Raw genomic sequence first — 16,420 nt, 5'->3', positions numbered from 1 at the left:
AGATCCTCACCAACTGCCGGTTTCTGATCGGTGCCACTGGAAGAGGGACCAATTCATCTTGTGAATCAATATTTGGAGCTCATTTCTAAACGGTATTTACAAATGAAGACATACTAGAATTGAAGTATCATACTAGAAGCGTTGAGACATGGTGCTTTGAAGGAAGATCTTGTTTTGTCTTAGCAGAAGAAAAATGCAGCAATATCATTTGATTCAGATCTCACTTAAGGGGGTGTTGCATGAAATTTGTGTTCCTGCCACTTAAAACAGGCCAGATCTACTCCTTGCTCTGTGCAAGCCTCAGGTCCAGGTCTGAATTCGGCACTGTCTCTTTGTATGTGGTCCCCAGTGTGGGATGTAAGATGAAAAGCAGAGTGAGCCCACCACCCAGTACATCGGCAGTGTAATCCCAGAGTTCAAAGCCCACCACAGAGGTGAACGAGGCTCCTGGGACCCATCAGGGAGCACAGGATGTGTACAATCGCTTCAGGGTGGGACCCCAGCATCGATGTCCTACCTGAGGCTCCTTGGCATGGATCCTCCGGCAAAAATCAAGGAGGCACATCCCCGGTGCTGCCTTGCTGTGGCCAGCGATCATCCATTTTGAGAGGGACTTACGTGCTATTTGTAGAGCAGCTGTTTGCAATCAGTTTTCAGAATTACCACTCCTGGCCTTCCCATGTATCTGTTGTCCTCGGTGGGTAACCCAGAAGAACAATCACTGCATTTTACCATTAGTTGACTGCAAAGTAAAACAGAAAGTCAGCTCTCCAAAGGAAACCATATATTTTCAGTGCTCCCAGACAGGGAAACCTGGTATTTTAGGGTTTCTGCTTTTATTTTACCTGCATCTTAAAGTATTATGAATAGCTGCTTTTTATCAGAAGTAGAAAAATATCTTATTTCTGCCTTCAGCTGTAGCATAAAAGACATCAGATGAAATCTTCACATAGCCTGTGTAAATGCAAGAGGAAACAGCAGGACATATCTTAAGATGCTGTATTTTAACTTCTTTGTAATTCCTAGTATCTGTGAATCAGAAATAAATGCATCTGTATTCTATGTAGCCCTCTGTAAAGGCCTCAAATGTTGTTTGGAAAAAGGCTCTCTAGCTTACATGGAGAATCATCTTAGGGTACCTGCAGAGACTAAGCAAAACACATCCTTGGAGAATGGCAGGAGGGGATGCTGTGAGGCAGACACTAGATTACACCCATGGTGCACGTACTCACGCTTCAGTGGTCTTTCCTGCATCAGCCTTCAGCGAGGCTGGCCATCACACACTGCCTGAGGGCTCGGGAGCTGCCAGGCAGCCGCAGAGGTGGGCAGCAAAAAGGGAGACAACCTCCTGCAAAGCTACACAAGCTTGGAGGCAAGAGCTCCCAGCAGGCCAGCTTTGATAGGATGAGGGGTAACGGTTTTAAACTGAAAGAGGGTAGAGTTAGGTTGGACATGGGAAGAAATTCTTTACTGTGAGGGTGGTGAGGCACTGGAACAGGTTGCCCAGAGAAGCTGTGGATGCCCCATCCCTGGAAGTGCTCAAGACCAGGCTGGATGGGGGTTTGAGCAATCTGCTCTAGTGGGAGGTGTCCCTGCCCATGGCAGGGGGTTGGAACTAGGTGGTCTTTAAGGTCCCTTCCAACCTCAACCATTCTATGACTAATTTAAAAAAAAAAAACATCTAAACTGAATATATTCTTGATCTCTTTTGACTGGACACAGCAAAAAATATCCTTACAAAATTAGCTTATCAAATAGCAAAGGGACAAGTACATTTCTGTACCTGGAATAAATACACAATGGGTTTCACAGGTAACCTTTCCAGCATCATCGAGAGAAAAGGAGGAGCCACAGGAAGGTCCAGAAGGGGGTCATGCAATTGGGACAATCACTGCACCAGGGAAAAGGTAGGAGAAAGAAGTTTTGGGGTGCAAGGAGAAGCCTCAAACTGTGCCATGGTTTTGCAGGCTTTCTCTGTGCTGTGCTCTGACCATAGAGCCAGACCAACTCACAACCATCTCTTATTCTCCTACCATACAGAAGAGGGTGGTGGTACCCAGCCAGCTCCCCAGTCTGCCCAGGCATCGTCAAGGACGGTGCTCCTCCACCTGTGTCAAACCTGCACCCAGCAGCACGCTAAAAATAGTGTTGGGTGGCAGTTGGGTTGGTACCTGGGAAGGCACCATTGCATAGTTCAACTGCCTGGTCCCAGTGTAACCCTCCTTTAGATCCGTCCTTTGCTCAGGGAACACAGGGCACTAGAGCATTTGTGGGTAAATAATCATATTGAAGTACCTGAGCCCATGACTGATTTTAAGAGACACTCCTTGAATTAATTGCTCTTTAGAAAGAAAGGACAATTGCGCTATGGAGGTCACTTTGCCACCTCTCGGGCAGTGAATGCTGACATCCCACTGGCTGAATTATCAGAAAGTTTATTTTCTTTTCATGGTATTCTTATATAACCATCATAAAATCACAACCGCTTGTACGACAAAAAATTATTTGGCTTGCCGGTACTTCCTGCCCCTAAAACAGTTCTGCTGGATTTAAGTAGTGTTCTGGAGAGCCTTTCGTTCATCATTTAGAAACTACCCTCCCCTCCAACACACACAGCGTAAGGCAGGGTAGCTGAGCGTGAGTTTGGAGCTAACACTATTAATCCCCATTAATAAAACAGCAAAAGGCCATGCGTATTAACCACATTACTACATTACTCATCTAACGATGACAAATGCTACACAGCGTGTTTTGCACCAGTCCAAAGAGGAGAGCTGGCTGTCTACACGTTAACTTCTATTACTGTTACTTTTCAAGTGAGGTAAACCCACACTGGCCGAGAGGACCGAAGAGGGTCATTCTTTCAGCTGATGCATGAAGAGCTATCACCACTTCCAAGCTTAGCGACTTCCACGACTTCAGGAGGTTTCTTACCCGGCCATGCAACAAGATGCCAGCTGAAAGGTTTTGGTGGTGAAAGCATTAAAACCATATTTTTTAAATTACTCAACCCAAGATCTTAAAGAAGAAAGCAAATGAGTCTGAAACTACAGAACCAGTTTGCACACTTACTCAGACTCTCTATTTCACTCAAACCTGAGTTTTTCATGTGCAAACAAATGCTTTGAATCCTTTTTTTCCCGTTGTAGATCCCTTTTCTTTCTGACAGCGCTGCAGTGGGTGCTGCTTCTTTTTGCAGAGGTCTGCCTTTTCAGTAGCCCAGTAAGTGGTCAGAACTCCTTCCCAAGGAGCAATGAAGAGAACAGATCAGTGATGGAGTAGTTTTAGGAACAGAGTTGTCTCTTACCTGGTGTGTAGCCATCCAGTGAAATCTCTACAAGCTTCAAGAATTCAGCCGGGAGCCGTAGGTAGACTTGAGTGGGGGAAACAAAGCTGTGACTTGATCCTTGCGTGGGCGAGATGGCTGGAAAGAATGATGAAGAGGAGCCAGTCACCATAACACAGCTACCCAGGGCAGGAGGTCTTTATAGGCCAACTCTGCCTCTGGGACCCTGAATGCTGGTCCTTTTGCTCAGCATATGCGTGGATGGTCCCAAATATGTATCTACCAGCATCCCATTGCCAAGACCTCTGAGAGCAGAGCAGCTAATAGTTCCCTGATGCATCATGTTCAGTGCCCTGCCGTCATCTACTCGCCTTCACAATATTTGAGGAGAAAAGAGAGTGGCACCACCCCAGGGATGCTCTTCCCCAACCTCCTTCCTCAGAGGATAAAACCCCAACAAGCTTTCAGCCAAACTCTTCCCACACACACACCCCAGGAGCTGAAACGGAGCCACTGTCCCAGACAAGGTGCAGCCCTGCGGCTGTGCCACACGAGCGTGGCAGAGCCCCCCCACCGCACTTGGCGGGGGAGGTGGAGCATCCACAACCACCTGTGGAGGTGGCATCCACAACAGGGTTGGGGTTTTACACACACACACACACACTGGACACGGCAATTATTTGCGCAGGGTGAAGTGGGTTTACCTGGACAGTGATAACTAACAGAAAAGAAATCGCTCTGAACTCAAGAGGCGCTGCAAGGGAGAGAGTTAAACCTAAGGTATTCTCCCCACCTAGGAAAAGCTCCCCCAGGAAAGGGCATGGTCCAGCTTCCTCGAGTTTCCTGCACGCGTAAGATGTGCCCATGGCCTCCTGTACACACCAGGATGTGAGTCTCACCCCATTTCCTCCTCCTACACGCAAGGACTGAGGCAGAAAATGAGGAAGGCTGCATTTGACAGAGGATGAAAGCGATCTGGAAAGAAAATGCCTCGGTGCTAACATACCCGCTGCAGGGAAGGTAATCCCACCGACCGCACGGACTGCGAGCAGACGTGGCTGAGGCTTTGGGGCTTCCTCCTGATCCGTCTCCCCGTTTCCTTAGTCTGTAGGTTGCCAGGCTCTGAGTCATGATTTACTCCTTCTGCACGCATGGGAGAAGTTTGCCTTCTCCTGGCCATAGCCTGCCTCAAGCTACAGGACCCGAACAGAAGGTAAACGGGCAGTTGGGCTTCCAGATTAAACTTCAAAACCGGTTAGAAGATTTATCCCAGTAGAGGAACTCAAGCCGGATGCAGTCCCGAGGCAGGACTCGGTTCACTAGAGGTGACAGTTGAAGTGCCACCTTCATCATTCACAGGATGTTGAGCACACGCAGCTTTCACAGCTGGAAACGGCGAGTCAGCCGGAGCCGGAGCCTAAGCCAGAGGAGCACACCAAGCGTGCGACCACCCGGCAGCACAGCCCACCTCTGCCCACCCAGCTCCAGAACGGATCCACACTTACAGTACCCTAACCACAAGCCGACCAGAGCTCACCAGTTTGCGAGCAAGACGAGGCAAGCTGCCCCTGAGCTGAAGGTTTGGCTGTACAACCACAGGGGGGAAAGCGATGCCAGTCTAACTGTAAAATTCAGCATTAAACCAAAGGACACGTTTGAGCACACATGCATTTTTCTTCAGAAAACTCCTATTTTACATGGATTTCAAATGGCTACAAGACAAAGAGACTTCTCGCTGCACGGTGCCGGTGTCAGCACAGCAAAGCTTCCTCACATGCGAGCCATTTTCTCTCCCAGGATGAGGCTGTTCCAGGCTCCAGCCCCGTCAGGATGAGTACGGACTGCACCTCCCGGCTGCACACAACAGCTCGGAACTCAGCTCGGTTCTAAGGAAGAGCAGAAAGGCGAGCACAGAACTGTGAAATCCACAGTTGTGCTTCACATAAGCGAAGCAATGGAGACAATATAAAACAATTACATCCTGTTTAGGATATGACTCGATACTTAGAAAAGTCTTCCTTGAAAAACAGTAGCAGGAACAGACAGGTGGGACAAGACGTCCTACCCCTTGGGAGTCAAAAGTGTTATGGAGACCTGCAGAGCCCAGGGGCTAAAGAGTTTGTGCTACTCTGCCAGAGCATCGATCCCGCAGTAAAGCCTTCCCTTCCAGTGGTTCTCCTGAGGGGGAAGCAGGACCATCCACTGGATCTTCTCTTTTCATCTTCTGCGTGCTTCTGAAAACGACTGCTCTTCTGCGGACAAAGCCTTGAGTCACCGCTCTCTGAGGGCTGACTGCAGAGTCTGAGTCACCTTGCAGCAAAAGGCTGTGACAGAAAGCTGGTGTCACTACACCCTCTCCTCCCCGTCTCCTCCATTGAAACGTGACCCTGCTAGAAATAAGCATTGCTGCAGTTTGGGAACTGGTCAGAGGGAAAGAAACAGCAGAGATGCTTAAAAATTTAAAGTATTTGCTGCTGCTGTCACCGTGGCTGGACACCTCTTTCCCAGCTGAGACCTGGAGGTGACAGCCAGCCTGCCAGAGCGCAGGTACGCGGGAACGGGAAGAAGCAGGGCTAATCCAACCAACTTTTGAGTCAAATTCTCATCTCTTCTTTATTTCTAGTGTTCATGCCATGCACAGCCTGCGACACCAACAGAGCAGCCCTCAGACCACCACCTTTTGACAATAGCTTCTGGAGGCCATGCCAGAACAGTTACGAACCCTGAGACTCTTCAGACAACACGCAAAAACCTCAAACCCTAGCGGTGCTGTACACATTCTACCAAACACACAAGAAGTGGCGTGTAAAATTATAAATGGAAAAGCACTGGCCAATTTACAACAGGACCCAAAAAGTCCTGCCTTTGCAACCAGTGAGCCCCAAGGTCTTCCACTGGCCTGGATATATAACCTAACCCACAGGGATTTAAACCTGAAAATTCACAATTTTTTTTATGATTTAAAACCAGTCACATTACATACTTCTTATTTAATAAAAGTTAAAAACAGGGACAAAAATGTGATTCCATATCTTTAAAATATAGGTTCAAAATAAAAGGCCTGAACAATATAGTTCAGGCAGTAAAGTGTAAAGAGAGCAGTTACCCCAGTGACACTTAATCCATAAATAACCCTTACACAGCAGAAAGGAACAGAAAGAGCGGAGCCCACGCCGCTCAGCCGTTCACGCACATCCACGGCAGAAAGAGCCGCAGGTCGCGAACACAGGCAGCCAGAGGCAGCCACAGCCGGCAGGAGCGGGCTGCGAGGCATCAGGCCAGGTACAGCTAACAAAGAGGGAGCCGTCGCTTTTCCGCATGGGGACACACGCGTTTTGAAATTCCACATTCTCCAGTCCATCATTTCCCCCTCTGTGATGCAACAAACTAACACGACAATTTACTAAATCACGACACCAGTCTCCAAACTGTTTTGCTCAGGTGAACGCCGCAAGCAGTTGGTCTGTAAAATAAATGAAGTACTAAATTGGCTTCTGGACTGAGACGGGAGACCCTTCCCCCAGTCAAGAGCATGCTAAAATGGCATCCAAAAGTCAAACTTCTTGCTCAAAAGGACGAGGGGAAAAAAAAAAAAAAAGGAAATAACTTAAAAAAAAAAAAAGAGTAGCAATATCTTTTTCTTTGGCACACAAATCTGGAAAACTGGGTATCGACAGAGAACAGCAACACCACGAGCATCCAGTTGGGCAGGAAGAGGGGTCCCCAGCGAGGCCTGCGGGGAGCACAGAGCGAGGTGCACACACAGCCCCCCCCAGCAGCGTGTACCCTGCGGGAAGCAGGACTGCAGCCGGTGTCGAGCCAACAGGGTGCCGACGCCTCAAAGGTCAGGCACAAAAACCTCAGCACGCCGAGCGCAATACTCCGCTTTAGTGCGGTTTGAAAACCTACTATCCTTAATTATAACTGCAGACTTAAGTGTAAAAGTAGTGACTTATTCTGCTTTCAACTGAAACGGGTCTCTGCCGATTCTAGGGTAGTGAGAGCCGAGATCGGCAAGTCTGCACTGACATAGACAAGAACCGTGCTTTGCCCACACCGAGAAGCAAGACCAGGATTTCACAACAACAAAGCAGGGCAAGAGAGCGCATTCCTAGTTATCCACATTTACACACCCAGGAAAGTCGTCCTCCTCAGTGCTCAACTAAGTGGGAGTGACTGAAGGGAGAAGGGTCCAGTATGAATAAACACTAAAGAAGTATTTCATTCTGCAGGTGAGCTGTTTCCCAGCAAACACCACCCGGTGCCTGACAGCACAACAGCTCTACTGTCAGCTCCACGGCAACACGTACACACGTCCTTCCGCACCACTTGTCCCATTGTGCTACTGGCATTTTATTGCTCACACCATGCCAGTACAGCACAGCACTCCTGCAGCCCCTGATGCCACTTCTTAGCCATATTTACACTCAGTGTAAAAGAAAATCCATTCACCAGGGAGAATATCTCATTTAATAGAAAAGGGTGGTTTCATACAAAGTACTGTGGAGAAGTATAAGGCCACATGAAGAGCATCAAGTTGACACGGTGGCTATTTCTTAAGTCAAAACACAATTAGTACTTCCTCTGGTGCTTTGATACAGGTAAATGAAAGCCTTGAACAATTTCCTATAAGGTGCACAAGCATCCACAATACATAAAAAAAACCTCTTAATTTTCTATTTATCCTGTACTCAAAAAAAAAAATAAGCAGAGACCCAGCTAATTATCCATGCTGGTTGCCATTTTTGCATTTTTCTGTAGATTTTGATACGCTGGTTTAGTAGGACTGAAAAATACAGCATAATTTTTAGTGTCAAAGCTTCTAAACAGTGTTTGTGCTTCTACCTCCATCAGAGAAGTCTGGCTCCCCCAGACTTTGCTCCGGTGGAGTGTGGACTCAGGAATGCCCAGTACATCAGACTTCTACCAAAAGTCACAATGGCTTCCACTTGCAAAGGGTATGAATTTATAAAATGTTAAGGATTTCAACACTTCTTTTCTGAAAGAAATTCATTCTGGTTTGGTTTGTTTTAAAAACGATGACACACTTAGATCTCAAACCTCCAGTGTCACCTGCATAAGGAGGGCATAACAGCACCAGCCCATTGCAGGATCAGGATCTGCAAGTGTGAAAATCCCAACCACTCTGACTTATCAAATATTATGTGTTTACAAAATGCTCTAATTGCAATACTGTACGTTTATCGAAAAGGAATTTCCAAAACTCCGGGTCTCATACTGCACACCCTGACTAATGCAGATCAAGTAATTTGCCTGCATATCAAGACCAAAATGAATAAATACAAAATATATTTGGTATAGAAAATACTAGTATAAAAATTAAAAATCACCCTGTTTTACTGTCCATCGAAATATTAACAGCAAGCAATACAAGTGACTTTTTTAACCTATTGCCAAAATCATTTCCAAAGAGTTCTGCTTTCCTGAAGTGCTGGTGATTGCATTTGCCCAAGTATTGAAAAAAAAACAAACAGGGAAGGGATGAGGAAAGATATGACAGGTTTCTCACATAGCATTATTAACAGAGGACCTAAGGGAAACTAAAGTATGCACAAACAAGGTGGGGGGGGAAGCCATTCCCAGTTCTGTTGCAACCATCAGAGCTCTTCCTGATTTTCAGAAAGTTTGTAGAGAAGGAGCTTCCTCTCACTAGCCCTGACAGACAGACGATGGCATGGGGATGAGCATACTCAGAGCACTGCTGCTTTTCGGTTTCTCTGCTGTGGCAATTCTGTTGAGTTTGCCAACCTCTGTCTGCCAGCTGGGGATCTTCTTTGTGGTCATATGGCGGCGGGTGTGCTTTGTCAAGTGATCGCTGCGCATGAAGCGACGCTCACAAACGGGACAAGCAAACTTCTTCTCTCCCGTGTGAGTTCTACGGTGGCGTGACAGTTCATCTGAGCGGGCAAACTTCTTGTCACAGCCTTCCCAGTTGCAGCTGAAAGGCTTTTCTCCTGCAGGGCATAAAAGAAGCATAACTTACTTTTGAGAAGCTGCATTACAGTTTTAGCAAAGAACTAACTCAAATCCTGCCATGTAAAAACTGATCAACCCCACAGAACTGCTCATGTGCACAGTCAGCATTAGCTTAAGCTCAAGTTGTGTTCCAGGGAAAAATCACAGGTATGATTTCTACTTATTCCCTCATATCTCTTTAGATGTTATTTAATCAAGTCTATTCTTTTTTTCAATTATCCAAAACCCCAATTACCCAAGATCCTTCATCTTTTTCTTTAAACTGAGTTTAAAGCTACCTTATCCACTGACTGAACTGGAAGCAACCCTCTGCCCCCACCCCTGTGTGACCCCAGCTCTACGGCTGCCGCATGGCAAACGGCGGGCAAACAGGAAGCCTGGAATCGAGCCTCAGAGCCCTGCTGCTCAGTCCTACACACAAACATGCCGTCCCAGCCAGCGCTATGGAGGACTGACCTGTCCTGCCATCCCCACGCAGCTGGAGGTCCGACAGCCCGGGGAGTTCTGCAAGCCCGGGAATGACAGCAGTCAGGATGGCTGCCCACGTCAGCTTCAGCTCACCCTGGGCAACTGCTTAACATCAGACCTATCCTAAACAACGTGATCTACCACCAGCAAACCCTGTAAAGCTCAAGATAAACATCTACCACATGACCCAAATTTATGGTAACACTCCGGAGCAGAATAAAAGCATCCAGCAGAAAGCAAGCCCCACAGAAGTGTTGTTCTTATTTCAGATATTGAGAGTAAATTTCTATGTTTGGTGTACATGATGTCACCTAGCTATTCAGTGCACAGGGAAAAGCAAGCTGAACTACTCTGCCCCCCAGTCCTGTAATGTGGACTGCCTAGTGAGATGTCAGGGTGCTCCACCTCCAATAGACATCCTAGTCTTAATGCCTATCCAGGGACATACACAGCTTCCCTATGGATCAGCAGCAGCACAGGCTCAAAGCAAGACACTTGTTACTTGTTATCCTGTAGTGCCAGGTTAATTGAGCAGCCTGCAGCACTTAACTCTCAAGCCAGAAGGAGAAGCATCATCCTACCTCTGAGCTCTGGTTTACAAGGATTATCAGCTTCATACAGGGTTTAAGCTCTTTGCCCAAAGGAACTGTAAAGACGAGCTGGCAAATTAATGCAAACCCTGCCACAGAAGCTGACATCCAATAAACCACAGTGTCTGTGGGGCAAGGGACGGTGGGGGAAAAAAGCCAAGGAAACCAAAATTAGACAAACCTTTGAATGAGCTATTCTCTACCAATCTCCCACTATGCCTATCCCTCAACATCAAAAATAGTCCCTAAGAACTTCTTAGTTTTAACTTAACAGGATCTCAGAGCTAGAAAAAGGGTAAGTAAAACACAAATACACTGACTCCCCACTGACTGGATTTTACAGAGCCAGTCACCTCACATTAATTACAATTAATTTCTTTTACCATTAAATTCCCTTTTTGTACCTGAATAAACAGCTATGTTCCTGTAGCACCTCCACCTCCTAAAAGGCAGGTAATGAAGCAGATGTAGCCAAAAATCTCAATGCACTCCCATTTAGCCTAAACAAAACTCAGGACAAATGTGCAGTTTCCAACTTTATCTCTTTTCTTTTACTTGCATAACAATTAAGAGCAACTACCTGTACTATGGTTTGCTTACACCAGACTTCTCCACGCCCCAGAAAAAAGGACTTGCACAATTCATTTCAATCTAGTCCAGATGGCAGGATTCCACTCAAACCTAAACACACACACGCAAACAGACGGCAAAGCTTCGCTCCAACTAAAGCATGTGAAATTCAACTAACGCTATAGGGTCAGCTGAGGTCTCAGAACAAAGTCTGCCTTGTTTTGCTTGCCCATGGAGAATGAACATTCCTCCCTTCTCCGAGATGAGCAGAAGTTCCCTGGTCACCTGCCTCTTCCCTTTCCCACTCCCCCACCCCTCAAAAAATGTGCATTTTAGGTCCCTAACACAAGCCAGTGCTGGAACAATAAAGAACCTGCCCTGTGGTACACACCAGTGTGGGTGCGAAGGTGGGCTTTGAGGTGGGAGCTTTTGAAATAGGTTTTCTTGCACCCAGGGAAGTTGCAGACGTAATTTCTCCGTCTAGAAAAGTCCATCTGGGGGGCGCAGCTTTGACCAGAAGCTATGAACACAGGAGCAGGAGCAAGGGGCAGTAACTTGGTGTTCCCAACAGTCATTACTGTTTGCGGGCACTGTGGTGTCTGTGTGACAGCAGTCTGTGGAAGAACCAGCATGACGGTCCCCTGAGGCACAGAAGGTCCCATGAGTACAGGCTGAGAGAGCGGGGCTGTCTGCGGTAAAATAGGTTTCATGGGAGTTGAGACTGTTGGAGTTGAAGGCTTGACATAGGCATTGATCATACTGCTTTGTCCACTTAAAGGGATCATTTGACAGAGAACCTGGGGGCTTGAAACAGGGGCAGGTGTCACTGGGGTAGCTCTTTTTTGCAAGTCATTCTCACAATTCTTTGGTAAGTGGGTCTGTGGTGAAACGGGCTGGACTGGTATTCGTCCTTTATTGGTCACAGTATCACTGGAGTCATGTGCATAAGGCTGATGTACTGGAGAGGTTTTGTTAATTAAATCATCTGCAGCACACGTGTCCTGTGGCAGTCTGGAATGTCTTCGGTCATCCGCTCCACACCAGTCTCTGGAAGTGCTGTAGCCTGAAGTTACCTTTGTTTTCTCTTGCGCAGCAGGAATGTGATGGTAAGCAGAACTATCACCTGTGTGACGTATCACACTTGTTGCCATGGCCCTGCAAGGCTGAGGGGCAAAGGATTCAGATGTTGCTGGCTTCTGACTGCACTGTCGCTCCATGTTGATAACAGATGGCTTGGTTATGGGAGAGGCACCGGTCGCTGATGTGACTGAGCAGGCAGCTGTATTTGCCATGACAGTCCTTGGTTTGGAGTAAGTGACTTGTGAGGAGAGGAGCATAGCAGCTGATATCTCAACAAAGTCAGGGCTGTGCGGAGGGGTCATGCACTGCAAAAAAGAAAACACCGTTACACAGCCATGCAATTTCATGGCACAATTTTTCACTATCTTTACTGTGAAAAATAAAACTACACCCTCTTTCCAGAATCTCAGAGCCTGCTTCTTGGGACAAACTGATTAAAGCATGCATTGCCTCACCTGATGGTGAGGCACATTCTCAATATGCTCAAAAGTATGTTAATAAAAGGCAGGTAATGAAGCAGATGTAAACCTGGATAGAACATCACATGTCCACTCACTGTGCTACAAAAACTCTCTCTTTCCTTTCCCCTCAGCAATGAGTGCAGCTGTAAGAGGCTATGAGCTCTCTGCTGTTCACAGAAAAGAGACTCGCAGCAGATACCAATGCTGTATCATTTCAATTTCAAGCTTCCAGCAAGCCCTACATCTTTTACCAATGGTTACTCCACCAGTTGGTGGCCATTTCTGAGATATATACAAATGGAAATACTCTCTCCCTTCTTATTCATCCATTTCTCTCTATGCTGTCTTGCTGTCACCACTTCTCCTTCCTCTACCACTGAAATATCATGCCTATGTCCTGTGCTGCTCAAGAGACTGAGCAGCAGGAGTACAAGAGAAGTCCGTCAACCAGCTGCCATACTATCTCAGCATCCTTCCTCTATTATTTCCCTTTTTCCTGACGTAACTGGACACTAGAAACCTACTGGTTGAAATGGGCCTTAACCATCTGAATACTGAATGGCACCAAGCCCTTTTTTTAATACCTACTTTTGTTGCAACATAAACTGCAACACAGAAAAAGAAATGTGATTCAACCAACGTTAGTCAGCCGGAGTAGACCAACGCACTGGAGAAGTAACAGACTACATGTACAAACACATAGCACAGAAACTAATTAAACTGTCCATTTCATAATGTTAACCTGTACTTTCTCTTATAAGGAGCAGAGCGAAGGCAAATGTTTTCGTATAGTGAAAATGTTTTCATACAGTGCTTGAAGGTAAGTTGGTGCTGAACCTCTGAGGCTCACTCTGCCACTCTGACTTACTCCAAGTGCTCCAAGAAACCTGCAATAACCATCCAGACAGCATCCTCAGCTGTCAAGTTAAATAATCTGTCAGCAAGGGCTTTCACATCTAGATTTAACAAGGAATCAAACCCCTCCATTTGCTGTTCCAGAGACAGCAGAAGAAACCAAACTCAACATGCCCACCCGACTATTCTATGTACACACACAGCACTGGCTGTACCGCAGCTCTTCTGCACAGGGGCACATGAGCAAGCTCTCTTTGCCAGCCAAGTTAAAAGACTGCAGAGATGTAACACCCAGGTGTCAGGCATATTTATTTTGCGTTCATGTTTTCCTTACCAGCGTAGATAAATAGTCCTTTGGTAATTCAGACGTAGCCTCAGCATGCATTGTGAAATCACCAGAATCCGAGAAGGGCGTAAGTGGCCTTATCTTTAATATGTCACCTTTCTGTGATCTTTGACCCCAGGAGCTCATACAAACAAGCGCTTCAACGGCTTCGATGTCGTTCTGCTCCAAGATGCTGCAGGTAGACCTTTCGCTGTCATGACGCTGCCTTTCACGGATAGACTCATAGATGTCCACAATGTCAACCTAAATGTAATCGGATTACTGGCTATTAGGACAAGTCAGAATACAAAGCCGACACCACCCACATACTGTCTGCTCATGATGAAGGTCAACTGAAACAGATCCCATGCCCGCGGCAAGGCTTTTACCAACCAGCTCAGCTCTCACCCTCCCCCACAGGCTCATCTTCCTACCCCTGCTACTCTTTAAAAAAAAAAAAAAAAAAAAGAAAAAAAAGTAGTCAGATTTGGAGGAAAGGAAAAGATATGTGTGCAGCTCACGTTTCCAGAGTTACTTTCCTGGATTACACTGCTCTGAGTAAACACATCCCACGCTTGCATACAAGCAAAAAGAGGAAAAAAATCCTGACTTCCAACCTTGTTTAGACAAGGCTGTTTCCCAGACCCAAAAGGCAACTGCTATTCAGCACTGATCTCATTCTGGTAACATTTAGAAGACAAATTTCAGCTGACAGTAAGATGCTTTAAGGTATGATCACTGATTCAGACTACCACACCTTGCAAAAGCATTTTAATCTTATTTTTACCAATACAGAAGCCAGGGTGGGGGGAAGGAAGGAAAATAGTCTTCAGAGTGCAGTGGGAATTGTTTGCATTGTACTTTAGAAAGGTATGATACCACATAGGGGTTACGTATCCCACGAGGCGCTACGAGTCACATGAAGACAAAAGTAAACATATTGCTTCCAAATGCAAGCATCACAGAAAATTTGTGTGCATGCGTATGCATGCAGAACTTCTCCACAAAAGGATACCCAAACTTCATAAAGCGCCCTCAGTCCTTGACAGTGACTCCCCAAAGCTATGCTGCGCTGCTGGTTTTTCACTCATGTGCCAACTCGGTCTCAACTATGTGTTCAAACTCTTCCAGTCTTTAGGCACATCAACTAACTGTGAGGGCTGAGATTCAGAAGCACAGACCAAGATTCTCGAGCCTGATGCTGTTATACCGCCCGCTTAGATACTGAGGAAAAAGGGTTTTCACTGAAAAAGCAACAAGCACCACCACACCGTTAAGATGGTCTAAAGCTCTAGAGGAAACTATAGTTGTTGGATGACACCACTTACACACCTAAGTCAAGGACTTTTGCTACTGAGCTTTGCCAGTTAATGTAAAATGACCCTGGTGACACCGTGTCACAAAGATGCAGAGCTGTGTGACACTGTCTCAGCTACAGGGATGTGCATGGCAAACACGTTAAACATAATGGCTCCAAAATGCCAGTACTTGCACTCCGAGAGGACTTTCACCTAAAACAAGAGGTACCACGGACGGAGATGTGAAGACTGGGGGCAAGAAGGGGTTAAAGCACTCTAAAGCTATTAACCGCTCTGGGAGAGACTTCCAAGAATTTCCACCGAAAGCAACGAGAAGGGGAATGAGGGCAAAAAGCGATGCCTGGACCTAGTCAGCCTGTCAAACAGGAGCCACACCAGGCGCTAAGCAGCCGGTAAGCCTGCGAGCGTTCCCCCCCAGCGGGGCTGCAGGCAACCAAACCGCCACATTAATTTTTTTCCAACCCAACGTTTCAGGAGAGCAGTTTTCCCTAAAGAAACGTGACAAAAATATTCCCCGCTTCGACAAAAAAAAAAAAACAAAAAACAAAAAACCCAAACCTTTAAAAAGCCTTTAAAAAGCCCCTTTTTAAGGTGAGGGCAGCAGCCCGGGCTCTCCGCCTGCCAGGGAATGGCTAACGGCGCCCGGCCCCATGTCCTCACATCACCCCGTACGTGCGCGGGCAGGGACGCTGCGCCCCCCCCCGCCTCCCCCCCGGGGCCGCGCCACCCCCGCCCGCTCCGCGCCTCACGGCGGGTGCCCCCGGCCGGGCGGCGCCGCGGAGGGGCGGATGGCGGGAAGAAGGCGAGGAAGAGGAGGAGGAGGAGGAGGCAGGCAGCTCCCGCTCTGCCGCCGCCCCCACAGGGCGCCTACGGGAGAGCCACCCCCCGCCGCAGGTGACCGGGGCAACACCCTCCTCTGAGGGAATGGCACCGACCGACCAGCCCCGCGCCGGGTAACGGTCCCAACCGACCACCCCCCGGCTGAGCAACGGTCCCAACCGACCACCCCACCTCCAGGGTGAGCAACGGCACCGAGCAACACGCCCCAGTGTGAGCAACGGCACCGACCCACCACTCCCCCCAGGGCGGGTAACGGCACCGACCCACCACCTTCCCCGCCAGGGCGGGTAACGGTCCCGAGGGGCCGCCGCCCCCGCTGAGGCGACACCGGTCCCCGCGCCACTGCCCGCCGCCGAGCACGTGCCCAGGCCGGGCTGGCGCCGGCTGCCCCCGGGCTTGGGAGACGCCCGCCGCCCCCTCCGGCCCGTCCCGCTGCTTACCGCGGACGCATCTCCCATCTCCGAGCAGGGCGAGCCGTGCATGGCGGGGCAGCGACGGTGTGGCCGGGGAGCAGCCGCAGCAGCAACTCACTCACCGAGAAGCAGCAGCAACCGGCGCCGCCTCCCCCCCTTCCCTCCTCCCCCGCCCGCCGGAGCCGCACTCCGGGACGCTCCCTGCGCCAGACAGCG

At 48.1% G+C, this 16,420-nt stretch overlaps 1 protein-coding gene across 1 annotated transcript; it reads right to left on the bottom strand.

The window, feature by feature from the left end:
* Window positions 1-7,735: 7,735 nt before the first annotated feature.
* Window positions 7,736-16,375, bottom strand: KLF11 (KLF transcription factor 11). Its single transcript, XM_074153680.1, has 4 exons — window positions 16,232-16,375; window positions 13,642-13,896; window positions 11,303-12,296; window positions 7,736-9,261 (listed from the first exon to the last, which is right to left on the bottom strand). The coding sequence occupies exons 1-4, from the start codon at window positions 16,271-16,273 to the stop codon at window positions 8,957-8,959; spliced, it is 1,596 nt and encodes a 531-aa protein (XP_074009781.1). The 5' UTR covers window positions 16,274-16,375; the 3' UTR covers window positions 7,736-8,956.
* Window positions 16,376-16,420: the final 45 nt, after the last annotated feature.

This window comes from Numenius arquata, chromosome 9 (genome assembly GCF_964106895.1).
Source record: "Numenius arquata chromosome 9, bNumArq3.hap1.1, whole genome shotgun sequence".
In the NCBI taxonomy this organism is placed as follows: domain Eukaryota; kingdom Metazoa; phylum Chordata; class Aves; order Charadriiformes; family Scolopacidae; genus Numenius; species Numenius arquata.
This window is presented reverse-complemented; position numbering and strand designations above follow the sequence as displayed.

Bases quoted from the DNA above. Each gene is read 5' to 3' on its own strand.
- KLF11 (XM_074153680.1), bottom strand. From the start codon at position 16,273: ATGCACGGCTCGCCCTGCTCGGAGATGGGAGATGCGTCCGCG. The intron at 13,897-16,231 runs GTAAGCAGCGGG...GATTACATTTAG, and splicing joins AGATGGGAGATGCGTCCGCG to GTTGACATTGTGGACATCTA. The intron at 9,262-11,302 runs GTGTGTACCACA...TATGCCCTGCAG, and splicing joins CCACCTTCGCACCCACACTG to GAGAAAAGCCTTTCAGCTGC.